Genomic DNA, 14,142 nt, shown 5'->3' on the forward strand with positions numbered 1-14,142 from the left:
GCCGCTAGAGGGGGATATTTTTTCTTTTTTTTCTTTTAACCTAAAATGACTTAGCTTTTAAAAAAAGGAAAAAAAGAGTTCGTAACTCAAATCTAAGTTTGTAAGTCGAGTCCATATAGTCCTATGAGAGCGGTTCGCAAGTTGAAACGTTCGTATGTCGAGCCGTTCGTAAGTCGAGACCCCACTGTAATAATATAATCCTGGATAATTTTAGCTTTCAATTGCTGAATGGCAGGGGGCTGAGGAAAATTATGATCCTTGTTAGGGAGTTCCCTTTCATTTGCCAAAACAAAGAAAGAGTGTTGCATAAAGTGTCAAATATGAGGTGATTTCAGTATTATTCACTGTAAACTTCAACTTGTTCAAAAGAAATAAAGTAGAAGAAATAATGACAGTTTAAACCTGCAACCTAAGAGTTACTAAAATATGTGGTGGTTATTATTTGGTTCCATTTGTATCCAATGATTTGGGGATTCAGATATGTTTTTCTACTCTAGTTCAGGTTTCATTTTAAATTTGTTTTTCTATTTTGTGTGCAGACTGGATATTGTTGTTGCCCAAATGATGTCAGAGCTTAAGTTCTGTTCCCGGAGATCTCCAGTGATTTGCACCAATGCCTGTGTTGCATCAAGCCAGCCTCTTGCCACAAACATTGGCCTTGGTAATTCATTTTACAGTTCCTTTAATCATTAGGGTCCTGGGGGGGTGGTGGTTGGAGGACTCTGAAGCCTGTAAAAACAGCTTTAGAGATGCCAGTAAAATTTCCAGCCCTGCTTTGATGGATGGACTCTATACATTCTTTGGAATTCAGTGAATTATTCCAGACTGAATATTTTTTCTTCATATCTGCTGTCAACGCATCTGAGTTATGGTGAACACAATATGGTTTTCATGACGTTCAACATATATGAGAAGTAAGGTAAAGATAAACGTTCCCCTTGACATTTTAGTCCAGTTGTGTCCGAGTCTAGGGCACAGTGCTCATCCCCGTCTCCGAGTCGTAGAGCCAGCATTTGTCCGTAGACAGTTTCTGTGGTCACGTGGCCAGCGTGACTAGACGTGGAACACTGTTACCTTCCCACTATGGTGGTACCTATTTATTTACTTGCATTTTTACATGCTTTCAAACTGCTAGGTTGGCAGGAGCTTGGACAAGTGACAGGAGCTCACTCTATCGCGTGGATTTGATCTTATGACTTCTGGTCCTCTGACCTTGCAGTACAGAGGCTTCTGCAGTTTAACCCGCAGTGCCACCAAGTCCCCTGAGAATATGAGAAGTATAAGAATATGAGAAGTAGTGCACAGTACTTAAATTGATCCATCCTGTCCCTTTAAGAGCTGTCCTGCCCCTTTCTGGCACAGCACTAGGGGCTTCTGGGTTTTTTGGCACAATTTGGCATGGAGTTACGGGCACCCTTAACTGAGGAGATAACCCTGTGATTTATTGGGTGAGTTGTGATATTAAAAGGAAAGATGGGAAAAAAAGCCTTCTCTGTTTTTGTCTTATTTTTAAAAATATTTCCCATATTGATGCAGTGAATCAATACCATGATTCCAATATACCAATATAATACCATGATAGGTTGATGCATTGCTCTTTTGATATACCACTTACTTTATTTCACATTTTAAATAAAGTTTCAGTCCACCGTGGCCCACTGGATGATGGCTGTGGGAAAAGATGGGGAAGAGGGCTATGTCTAGTCCATGGGCTCTACTCCCATAATGCAGCAGAGCCCCTGCTGAGGAGAAAGCTGGGCTACCTCCTTTCCAGCTTCCTGACCTTCACCCCATTGTTTTCCCTTCATGCTGCTGCTGTTGTCTCCTTACTCATAAGCAAGCCAGGGTAAGCTTGCTCACAGGTAAACCAGTAAGCCAAAGACCTCTGTGGACCCTTCTCATGGAAAGATTGCTCAAGTGAGAGATAAAGGAGATCACACTGAAGATAAGAACCTCTTAAGGGCCAACTAGACCATTCCAAATTTCCCCATTTGGACAGGCCCTAAATTAGTGATGCTTTAATTCTGTATGACTGACATAGGTTGAAGATCTGCTTCTTCAAAGCCTTCTACATTCTGTGAAAACCCAACAGGGCACCAGTTATGATGGTGCTCCCAGGACAGATATCCTGTTGGAATATGGTGCTGAATGGAGTCATTATACCAACGGTGTCAACAAGGTGGCTGAAATGGACTGGAGGTAGCAAAGGGAGGAGCACGTTTCAGTTATATCTTATACTCTAGGGATGAGAAATTTTCACCCCGCAGGCCAAACCTGGCTTGCCAGAGTGCTGTCAGAGTCCAGGGGCTGCAAGTGCCTCCTCTGGGTCTTGAAGGACTGGCCCCAGCACCCCTGAACTCTCCAGACACTTCTGAGTGCTTCCCAACACACACACTCTCACAGAGTAAAGAAGTGTTTTTAAAGCACTGTCTATACTCTCTGGAAGACATAATATACTTCTAATCAATTCCAGCTCCAAACAGAGGCTTTTCCTTGGCTTGAACAGGTCCCAGGCAGCCAAAAGCATGACAAAGTTGATCAAAAAGATCTTATTTTGTAATGGGGTTGTTGGAATGAGAATTCAAGGGGGTTGGCAGTGGATGCTATAAGACTTTGAACAATGCCCCTTTGGAAAATTGGCTTTTGAAGATCATGAAAGCAAAAGCACCATAGCTCAGTTTACTTTGCTTCTTCTACCTTCACTCTTAGAGGAAGGCAAGCCAGAAGCAAACCCAGCTGTCTATTCAGCTAGTGATTGCAGATGCTCCTATCCTGGATTCTGGCTGAGTCAGCTTCACTTATCTTTCACTGGCTGAAATTCAGTAGTAAGTTGTAACTGGAGTAGACCCATTGAATCAATGCAACTTGCTGCATAGATATAAGAAGAGCAACACTCTTCTTATAGTTTACCATCTGGGTTACACATAAAGCCGGTGAGAATTCTTTACTTTAGTTCTCATTTATTGATTTAATTCTCAGGATCCTGTACTTCCTTTGCTATTCTGGGCAGAAAGTTATAGATTATGGCCAAAACCCAGCAGTTTAGCACAGTAAATTGCACTAAAGTAGACACATTGAATCAATGGGGATTTGGTGAGTGACTTTATAAGTTCCATTGATTTCAATGGACCTAGTCTTGCTGTGAGTTAGCACTTTAGCACAGTAAGTTGCAGTTGGAGTAAGCTCATTCAATGGAATGGATAGAAAAATTGACTCACTAAATTTCCACTAATTCAGTGAGCCTACTAACACATACCAAGATCCAGGTCTATAGAGCCTGTGCCCTGAGCACACTCCTGTACTGCAGTGAGTCCTGGACACTTTGTGCCCGGCAGGAGAGGAAGCTGAACACCTTCCATATGCGTTGCCTCCGACGGATTTTTGGTATCACCTGGCAGGACAGAGTTCCAAATAGAGTAGTCCTAGAATGAGCTGGAATTTTCAGCATGCATACATTACTGAAACAGCAACATCTACGCTGGCTTGGGCACGTTGTGAGAATGGCTGATGGTCGGATCCCAAAGGATCTCCTATATGGAGAATTAGTGCAGGGAAATCGCCCCAGAGGGAGACCACAGCTGCGATACAAGGATATCTGCAAGCGGGATCTGAAGGCCTTAGGAATAGACCTCAACAGATGGGAAACTCTGACATCTGATTGTTCAGCCTGGAGGCAGGCGGTACATCACGGCCTCTCCCAATTTGAAGAAACCCTTGTCCAGCAGGCCGAGGCAAAGAGGAAGTCACAAAGGAAGCAAAACCAGGGAGCTGGACAGGTGACAGATTGGATTTGTCTTCAGTGTGGAAGAGATTGTAACTCTCGAATTGGCCTCCTCAGCCACACTAGATGCTGTTCCAAGTCCTCCATACAGAGCACGCTACCATAGTCTTTCGAGACTGAAGGATGCCTACACTCTAGTGCAATTTGTGATGCTAAACAACAGGAGTTGCTGGGAAGCATAAAAATGATTTAGGAAAGCTTTTGTATTTGTGAAAGCAGACTTTAATGATTGAAGATTCCTGTGCTTAATTCCTAAAGACCAGTCACAAAATAAACTGAGCTAATTTGCAAACTGGAGGTGGAGAAGGAAACTTCTTTTGTGACACTCACATACAGACAGCCTGTAAGGATATTTCTCTAATGATTATGGTGTATCTGTAATGTCTGTTTGTGCCTTCTGTTACCCAGGTAGTTGCTACTTTCAGCTTCCCCTCAGGGAGATTACTGTGAAGTTCTGAGTGAGCAAAACTTTACTGCTTATTGTTGCAGACATTTTAAAGAATGGCGGCAATGCTGTTGATGCTGCAGTGGCTGTAGCAGCTGCTTTAAATGTCACTGAACCATGCAGTACTGGCATAGGTGGAGATTGCTTCTGCCTCTACTATGATGCAAGCACAAAGCAGGTGCATGCCCTCAATGGAAGGTAAGTTCCAAAGAGGAGGTACAAGAGTTGTTGTGCTTTTGTATTTGTGATTGTGAAGAGACTTTGGTAGTGCAACAGGGGTGAATTGTGTATTGGAGTTTTTCTTCACCTCTTCGTTTGTTTTGGTTTTGATGATTGTTTGTGACTAAGAGGCTGAAAACGAGAATATCAAAGTAACTTCCTCGTCAACAGAAGCTCAGTTTGTGGAGTAAAGAGATGCTCTGCCTTTTCCTGACATGTCACATATTAGGGAAGATGATCTGATAGACTATTTTGCAGGAACGTTGGCAAGTCTTTGAGTCCAGCACCTAAGTGAGAGTCAGAGTCTTTGGTGCTGCACAAATCCAAGTCAGAGTCTCTGGTACAAAGCCCCAAGTCCCTATTAAAAACAAGCCCTTTTTACTCAGAAAAAAGGGAGGAAGTGGGTAGGTTCTGAGTTAGAGGTCAAGTTCGAGTCATTGGGGAAAAAACTCTGAGTTGAGTCCAAGTCAAGTCACGAGTGCGACTTATAGTAAGTCCAACCTGACAGTGAGTTCCATGGCTTGAGTCCCCATCCCTGCTGTTGTGTGGAGAAGGATGCTAGAGCTGCAACTTTATACACCTCTTTCTGGGAATAAACCCCATTGAACTCAATGAGACAAACATGCAGAGGATTGCAATGTAGCTGGATCTGTGCACTGATCAATTAAGATGCGGGAGGCATTTGAGGATCTTCAAAGATTTTCAGAGTGAAACACTTATCAGATCTTTGTAATTTATCCTATGGGGAGGAACTGTGAGAGTTGTCATCAGCTGCTGGCAGTCACAAATGACCGTCCTTCCCATAAAAACAGACTTTTCTGTGTTCTTGTCAAAAGAACCCAAATTAACAAGCCAGAGTAGAATCAGGTCAGTTTCTCTTGGCAGCATTAGGGCTTTAGTATGTCTTTCAATCGCCTTCACAGATTGGTGCCTTCTCGTGGTGAAGGGTCTTGAGTACTATAATTCAGAGAAGCTATGGGCTATGCCGTGCAGGGACACCCAAGACAGACAGGTCATAGTGGAGAGTTCTGACTGAACGCAATCCACCTGGAGCAGGAATGGCAAGCCACTCCAGTATCTTTGTCGAGGATACCCCATAGACAGAAACAAAAGGCTAAAAGATATGATGCTGGAAGATGAGCCACTCAGGTCGGAAGGGGTCCAACATTGATTATGTTCTCTGCAGCCAAAGATGGAGAAGCTCAATACAAGCAGCAAAAACAAGACCTGGAGCTGATTGTGGCTTTGATCATCAGGTTCTTATAGCAAAACTCAAGCTTAAACTGAGGAAAGTAGGAAAAACAACTAGGCTACTCAGGTATAATCTAAACCAAATCCCTTATGAATACACAGTGGAAGTGAAGAACAGATTTAAGGAACTCGATTTGGTGGACAGAGTGCCTGAAGAACTTTGGATGGAGGCTCGTAACATTGTACAGGAGGCAGCAACAAAAAACACCCCAAAGAAAAGGAAATGCAAGAAAGCAAAATGGCTATCCAACGAGGCTTACAAATAGCAGAGAAGAGAAGGGGGACAAAATGCAAGAGAGATAGGGAAAGATACAGAAAATGGAATGCAGACTTCCAAAGAATAGCAAGGAGAGACAAGAGGATCTTCTTAAATGAACGGTGCAAAGAAATAGAGGAAAATAATAGAAAGGGAAAAACGAGAGATCTGTTCAAGAAAATTGGAGATATTAAAGGAACCTTTTGTGCAAAGATGGACATGATAAAGGACAAAAATGGTAGAGACCTCATAGAAGCAGAAGTCACCAAGACGAGGTGGCAAGAACACACAGAGGAATTATCCTAGAAAGATCTGGGTGCCCCGGACAACCCAGATAGTGTGGTTGCTGACCTTGAGCCAGACATCCTGGAGAGTGAAGTCAAGTGGGCCTTGGAAAGCTTGTCTAACAACAAGGCCAGTGGAGGTGATGACATTCCAGTTGAACTATTTAAAATCTTAAAAAATGACTCTGTTAAGGTGCTACACTCAATATGCCAGCACGTTTGGAAAACTCAGCAGTGGCCAGAGGATTGGAAAAGATCAGTCTACATCCCAATCCCAAGAAGGGGAGTGCCAAAGAATGCTCCAAACTACCATACAATTGCACTCATTTCACATGCTAGCAAGGTTGTGCTCAAAATCCTACAAGGTAGGCTTCAGCAGTATGTGGACTGAGAACTCCCAGAAGTACAAACTGGATTTTGAAGGCGCAGAAGAACTATGGGGTCATGAAGAGTCGGGCATAATTAAACAACAGCAACAGCAACAATGTCTTTCAAGGAAATTATATCAAGAGGCAAGTCACTATTTTCATACAAGTGGGAATGAACTAATGTTACAGTTGTTTGCGTGACTGCTGGAACCTAGACTACATACCTTCATGCTTCATTGATGCTTCCTAGATTCTTGTTCTCAAGTTGGTATAATCCAGTGTTTCATTTAATCATTCAACTAATAAAATAGCCATGATTCTTTCGTGTGCAGTATTTTTAGAGGGAGATATACCCTGCAGCATTCCTGGCCAGCATTTGGAAAAGTCAACTGATTCAGCTATAGTTCCCAGAACTGTACAGAAGTTCTGGAAATTGTTGTCTAAAAGGTAACTTTTTCCTAGCCCTGTTCCTGGAGCATGTTACAGATAAACTGCTGTTATGAATTTCAGTGTATGTTCCATGACATCGTTGTGGCAGAAAATAAGCAGAGGCAGGGAGAGGAAACAAGTTACTTGAACTAACTGTCTTGCTGGAATTCCAGATATGTAATGGTGCTCCATTAAGCACTGCTGTCTGGGCTTGCCACTGTTGTTACAAGGCAGCCTTATATACAAAAGATATTTTTTCACTTTATGTGAACATGCCTTTAAACTTATACATGTAACATAATTTATTTTTAAACCTGGATTGTGATTCTTTGCACACATTTTAGCAGACGGAGAATCTGTAGCTCTGTTTGGGAAGGAACTTTATTCTAACTAGGAGGTCAGGATCCAGCTTTGTCCCCCATTTCCTTTCTTTTTGTTCAGATTTTCCTGCATTTCAACTCTCGTCAACTTTTCACTCGTGTGGAGGAATAACTGCCCTTATTCTGTAGGTTTATATTAAATGTTAAGAGGAAGATGCAGTAGCATTAGTTCCAGGTGCTCTGCAGTTCCTGTTGCTGTCGTGGAAGGGTTAGGACATGCTGTATCTGACTCCTTCCTCCTGCTCCCAGCGAACCAAGAAACAGGAAGCCATTTCAAATGAAATACGTTTGGCTTGTCTCCAAGGATTGTAAGGCTAATCTCCTGCCAGGCACCCTGAGGAAAATATAATCCAACGGTCTTTTCCTTTGAAAATTATTTTCCATTATTCAGGGCAAAAACAACATATTGGAATTATTAAAATCATAGCAAAATAGACTGAATTAATCAGAAATCAGTCTGCAGCTTCATTGAAAAATCCAAGGCAAAGTCTTGAAAGCAGTAGGTCAGATCCTCTATTCCTCTTCCTGCTCATCTGCAACTTGGAGAAAGGACTGGTGTCCCCATTTCAGCAGATAATTTTAATCTTTTCTTTTTATTTTAAATCATATATTGTTTAATTTGTCTTTCAATATTTAACTTATTGTGTTTTTAATGGTGTGAATTTTAATGTTGTGAACTGCTTTGGGTCCCCTGTTGGGAGAAATACGGCATATACATAATATAATAAAATAAATAAATAAATAAAATGTGCCATCAAATCAGTTCTGATTTGTGGTAACCCTAGAAGGGCTTCCAGGGTATGTGGCCACAACTTTTCCCTAACACTGTAGTTTTGCCAGTGGCACCACCACCACCCCATCCAAGTGGGTTTCATGGCCAAGTGGGGAATCTGGTATCCAGTCTGCTAGGAAAATGCAGAAATGTGAAGTGGCTGTTTTTCTAAAAAGCAACTTGGGAAATACCAAGGCCATTAAATAGTGTAGTGGTTACAGAGATCAGTCTGCAGCTTTTCCTTATTGCAGTATCTTCATGGTAGAAAAGAACATCCATCTCACAAAATTGTGTGAATTGTGTGGCTCTTACCAAAAGACAGAATCCTGTTCAACATGTTTGGAGTATGAAGGCCTGCCACTGCATTAATACAGGATCTCTGACATATGGAAAAATTGTCCTTGCAAGCATGGTCCCCTTTACAAACCACCAGTGTATCTATTTGTACAGTCTTTGTAAGGGTTATTTGCGCTATTATGCGAGCAGTTTGACCAAATAGGATCATGGTCACAGGAACATGGTTATTGTTTTATAAATTCCCCTGAAAGATGTAGATGTTTACAGATTTAAGGTACAGGTCATCATCATCATCATCATCATCATCATCATCATCATCATCATCATCATCATCATCATCATCATCATCATCATCATCAAACTGCAGAGCTTGAAGGGAATTAATGGATCATTGAGTCTATCCCTTGTCAAGGAGGCACAGTGGGGAATCGAACTCCCAGCCTCTAGCTCAGCAGCCAGAAACCTAAGTCATTGAGCTCTAGATACTAGAAATGTCTGGGCCTTCCTGTCATTTTAAAAAGCTAGATATACAGCTTGGACATTCCAAACCTAGGTGGCATATATATATACGTTTTGTATCTGCTGTACACTGAACCAGATTTTTTTTAAAAAATGGCAATTAAATTATACAATTCAATTGTATTGTATAGTTATGCCTATTTCTGGGCATAATCTCATATGAATTGCCACCAAACTACACTTACCATCAGCTTTATAGCCAGGAGGCACTGTATTGCTTCGATTAGAATTTCCAAAGGCAGATCGATTCCAGAGAGTTGCCAAGTTCAAAGACTGCAATGGCAGAATATGCTACAATTGTTCCCCGCTAGGTACCCTGCTAGGAACCATCTCATCTAGCTAGGATGAGTGTCACTGAAGCTACCAACATGAATTTGACCCAACTCCGGAAGGCAGTGGAAGACAGGAGGGCCTGGTGTGCTCTGGTCCATGGGGTCACGAAGAGTCGGACACGACTTAATGACTAAACAACAACAAATGTACTCTTAAAGGTATAGAAGTCTTCCCAAGGTTTGTACACAGTAAACATTATCTACAGGATTAAATGCTTAACCACATGCATTGTTATGATGCAGAATTAATGAGAGCATGCTTCCAGGCAGTACTTTTATTTGTCCATTTGAAACCCTCATATGCTTTCCTACTGCTTCTCTGTTTTTTCTTGCTGAAATAAATCCCATTACAGATGGCTTAGATCCATGATGTCTTTTGACTGGTAGTACTAGGAGCTGTTAAACAGCAATTAGTTGAGTTTACTAGGAAGAGTTTCCTGGAATAAGGGTTGCAGAATTTTAACCCATTAGTAAATCACCCAGTGAAAAACATGTCTTAACAGAGGTATGGAAATTGCTCACATTATTTTGGTTTGTTGCTATCTTTGTCAGAGTTGCTGTGATGCTATACTAAGCTGACTGCAGTGCAAATGTTCTTTTTCTTTTTAAATGGCAAGGATTGTTTTATTTATTTAACTTTTTAAATTCATTTCATTTGTTTTCTATGCCAATGCACTATTCTGAGTGATTCACAACAATTTAAATAAAATACAAATAACAGTAAACGTGTAAAAACTGCAAAAAGCATAAAACCACCAACAAACAACAAAACCGTTGTTGTTTAGATGCTTTTAGTTGTACGCCTGTTTACATGTTGACATCTGCTTGGTTTGCAGTGGCCGGTCTCCGCAGTCCCTATCAATTGAACTGCTAAAAGAACATGGCTTCAGTGAAGCAAATCCTCCACCTGCATTGCACGCATATAACATCACAGTGCCAGGTGCTGCAGCTGGCTGGTGTGATGCTGTTGCGCTGTATGGAAGCAAAAAGGTGAGTCCTTGATGGGCCTGTTGGTTCAAAAGTAGAATACACTTGTTTCATCTTTTGCCGTCAGAAAGCAAACGTGGCATTACTTTTCAAAAAGTATTGCAGTAAGCAACAAGAAAGTGATTAAATACACATTCTTATATTGTTTTGGTTGTTTTAAAAGAGCACCAACCAACAAAAGAACAGAGATCAGAATTAAAACAGTGGTTAATTTCCATAAACAGAATCGAACAAACTGTTTTGGTTTGCTTATAGAAGACTCATGGAGAAAATAAACAGATTCCCTTTGGAGGGCAGCCTGTGTTTAAGAGGCCCTCCTTCTTAGTATGAAAACTGGTCCAGCATATATTAAAGTTTAAACCTGAAGTGGGGCCTTTCTGATTAGTCTAAAATGTTAGGAAGCTTTACATAGGAAAAGAAAGACCAACTCTAGTCATTTTGCTGCCAGAAGCAGAGTAGACAATCTGCCTCCATAATGATAAATAACTAATGTTTGTTCCTCCATCACGCCCCAAATATTTGGCTGATGTGGCTGCTTCACTCTATCTGATGTTAGGGCCGGCCCTGGCTGTATTCAGGCTTCTCCTACTCTTCCTTCCACTTCTTAAAAAAATTAATTGCAAAAGAGGCAGCTTTGATGAGTAAAAATGTGCATTGCAAATGTACCTTTAAAATAGAGCATGTCAGTGGGACTGGCTCGTGTGCTGTATTATGCTGTTTTGAATTTCAGGAGGCAGCATTTCTCAAAGTTATCTTCCCTCTAAAGTACCTAAATCTCAAGGTTTTCATGTTTTCTCCTTCTTTACTAACTTCCTTTCTGCTTGGGAAGGCAGTAAAGCCCATTTGGGGGGACTTTCTGCTGTATCATAGCTTCTCTTCACTTGTACATTTCTGAAAAAGGAAGTCAGAACTTCTACCATCTTTTTTAGGGCCTCTGACTTGTAGGAACTGCTTCTGAAGCAGTTGCCCTTTGGGAAATTTCTTGCAGGGAAGACATCAGGATGTGTACTGTTTATTATTAATGTCTTGAGCAATTTTATTCAGCAGGCTAATCTGTGTAACGAGCTGGACCTTGGAAATGTTTTCAGTTAGACATATGTGCATTTGAAATCTGGAAAATAATACCAGTCTTTTCTGATTTAGCTTTCCATGAGAGATATTCTGCAGCCAGCAATAGAACTGGCAGAAAATGGTTTCCCTGTGTCAGAAATTACTTCATACCAGTGGAAGATGAATGCTTATGCTCTTCAGACACCAGGAAACAAACATGGGAAGGACCTGCTAATTGAGGGCCAAGCACCTGATCATGGTCAACTCTTCTACAATCCATTTTTGGCAAATACTTTTAAAGTAAGTGATGCCTCAAACTAGTCTCGCTGCAAGACTCAGGGTCAACACTGTTTTATATTTATAGAGAGTAGATATAGGAGAAGTTACTTTATGGCCATGCTGGCTGGGATATCTGTAGTACAAAAAAGCTGCATTTCCCATCTCAAGAAGAAATTCATCAATAGTGGTGGAGTCAACATATTTCCCCGTATCTGTCATCTAAGGAACCATATCCAGATAAGGAATCTAAATTTCTACTTACCTTGTCCTCATGCTTGAGGACAAAAGACTGCAGAATTGTCCTGCATGCACATAATAAGAGATCTACGGGTCCTCTCAGTAAGAATTTTCATATTGGTAGGAATGATTTTTGTGCAAATTGTGTAACTGCAGCTAAAATCCAGTCATTCATTGTAACTCGGGAAGGATCATTGAATCAGTTGGAATTTGAAGAGTCAACATCTATGTATGCATTGGTCCGATGAACCTATGCAAGTTGCTACTTATTACTAGATTTCAGCCTATCAGTGACATAAAATTGTCACAGCCACTGCTGTGATGCATAAGTTTTTAAAGATTATAGGTAATTTGGTTGTGCCTTTTGAACAACCAAGCAGTCTTATACTAGTATACATGTGCTTTACTTCTATTTTTTTTTTGAATTTTTAAATTTTATTTCAACTACAAACACATATCTAAAATACAATACAGACACCCCAAACACCCCCCTTTGAGGACAGAGATTCAGACCTCATTACATTCCAGCTTTCCCAACCTCCAGAGAGCATTGAAAAAAAAAAAGCCCATCAGTCATTTTGCCCTATCTTCAAGTCTGACCCTGGGCCCAAGCATGTATTAAGTTCCAACTTTGTTTTGCATAGTCTCTTGGTTGATCTCGTAGCGCTTCTGATAATGTATCCAGTTCTATAATATCCAACAGCTTCTTCAGGAGCTCCTCCATTGTAGGTACGTCTTCACTTTTCCATTTTTGGGCCCAGAGTAACTTAGCTGCTATCAATATATACATCAAACAATATTTGATTTCCTTATCAGTAATTTCTGGCATAATATTTAATAATGCTATTTCGGGTTTAAAGTTTAATTTCTTTTGAATAATTCCTTTTGTCATTTCCCACAACTGTAACCAATAAACCCTGGCTTTTTCACATGACCACCACATATGATAATAAGTTCCTACTTTTTTTTTACATTTCCAACAGATATTACTGCTACCTTCTGACATTTTTGCCAGTTTCATAGGAGCATGTGCTTTACTTCTCAATGGGGGAAAAAACTCCACCAGTTGGCAAAATATTTTCTACAAATCACATGTCTTGACAGAAGAACAAGAGCTCCTTGTCTCCCTCTCATGCTGGAGACAAGGAATTTTGTGAGGCTTGAAAATTTGTCACATTGAGATAGCCTGGATCAGTGAGAATGAATAGTGAGAATTCTTCAATGCCTCCCTCTAGCTATCTGTGGCTGTAACCATGTATGAGCTGGGTCACATGTTACTGAAGCACTCCATGCAGAGGCTCAGAGAACATTATGTGAAAACTTTGGTTTAAAGTTTGAAGGGACTGCTAATTGCTTACAAATATCATGCTTTCAAGCTCTTGTGAATGTGGAGTTGCTCATGGGTGATTTCTGGATGTCTTGTGCCTTCTTGGACCAACTTCTTGTCAAAATTGGAACAACAACTTTGGTGTTCACTAGATTTTTCAGAGCTAGCTAAGATTTTTCCCTTTCAAGCACTTCTACGGTGCCTTGCCGTCAGACTGAGAATGGCATCATGCTCAGTCAAAGCACTGATATACGTAGGAAGTTGCATTTTTATTCCGAAAACCTGTTTATGGTTCTAACAGTCTTCTGAGAAGCAGAGCTTAATAATTTGAGTTTTTTAAGTCTGCAATGTGTATTTCCAGATAGCAATGGCTGCTGGAAAGGTGGGCTGGGGAATCTGAGAGCTGCAATATCAGAATCCCAATTTTGCCAATTCTGAAGAGTGCTGGTTTGATAATGTTGCCAACCCTTCTACATTTTGGATGAATGTATGAAATTTAGTGCAATGAAAAAAAGAAGAGAAATCTAGTGTAGTGTAAACTCGCCCCACACAAACTTATAAAGCTTGATGTGCAAAGTCCTAGTGTTGCAGATTTTAGTCAAGCAGTTTCTGCCCTGGTGTTTATAATGGACATGTTCTTTCTGTGTACTGATTTGGACGGGATGTTGGAAGCATCAAGAGAGAGTGAACACAAACCAGGATAGTGGAATTAGACCCCCATACTTCTGCCCACCCCCAGCACCATCTGGTTTTTTTGGTAGGAAGTGAGACTTCATGTCTGTGAGAATAATAAGGTCTGATATTTATCCACAGACCAAATGTTTCATGCTATGTGGGGAAATTAATGGGATATGGCAATAATGTACAGTAAATTTAATTTTATTTCCACAGTAATTGGATTTGCTTCCTGGCTAACTTGGTTTTGATAA

At 40.8% G+C, this 14,142-nt stretch overlaps 1 protein-coding gene across 1 annotated transcript in view; it reads left to right on the forward strand.

The window, feature by feature from the left end:
• Positions 1 to 237: 237 nt before the first annotated feature.
• Positions 238 to 14,142, forward strand: part of LOC110073029 (glutathione hydrolase-like YwrD proenzyme) — a 37,262-nt gene continuing 23,357 nt past the window's right edge. The window contains 4 exon segments of the mRNA XM_020781837.3: positions 238 to 661; positions 4,271 to 4,424; positions 10,170 to 10,323; positions 11,464 to 11,670. Of these exon segments, the coding sequence (XP_020637496.3) occupies positions 481 to 661; positions 4,271 to 4,424; positions 10,170 to 10,323; positions 11,464 to 11,670 (696 nt within the window). The 5' untranslated portion in view covers positions 238 to 480.

This window comes from Pogona vitticeps, chromosome 3 (genome assembly GCF_051106095.1).
Source record: "Pogona vitticeps strain Pit_001003342236 chromosome 3, PviZW2.1, whole genome shotgun sequence".
Lineage (NCBI taxonomy): Eukaryota > Metazoa > Chordata > Lepidosauria > Squamata > Agamidae > Pogona > Pogona vitticeps.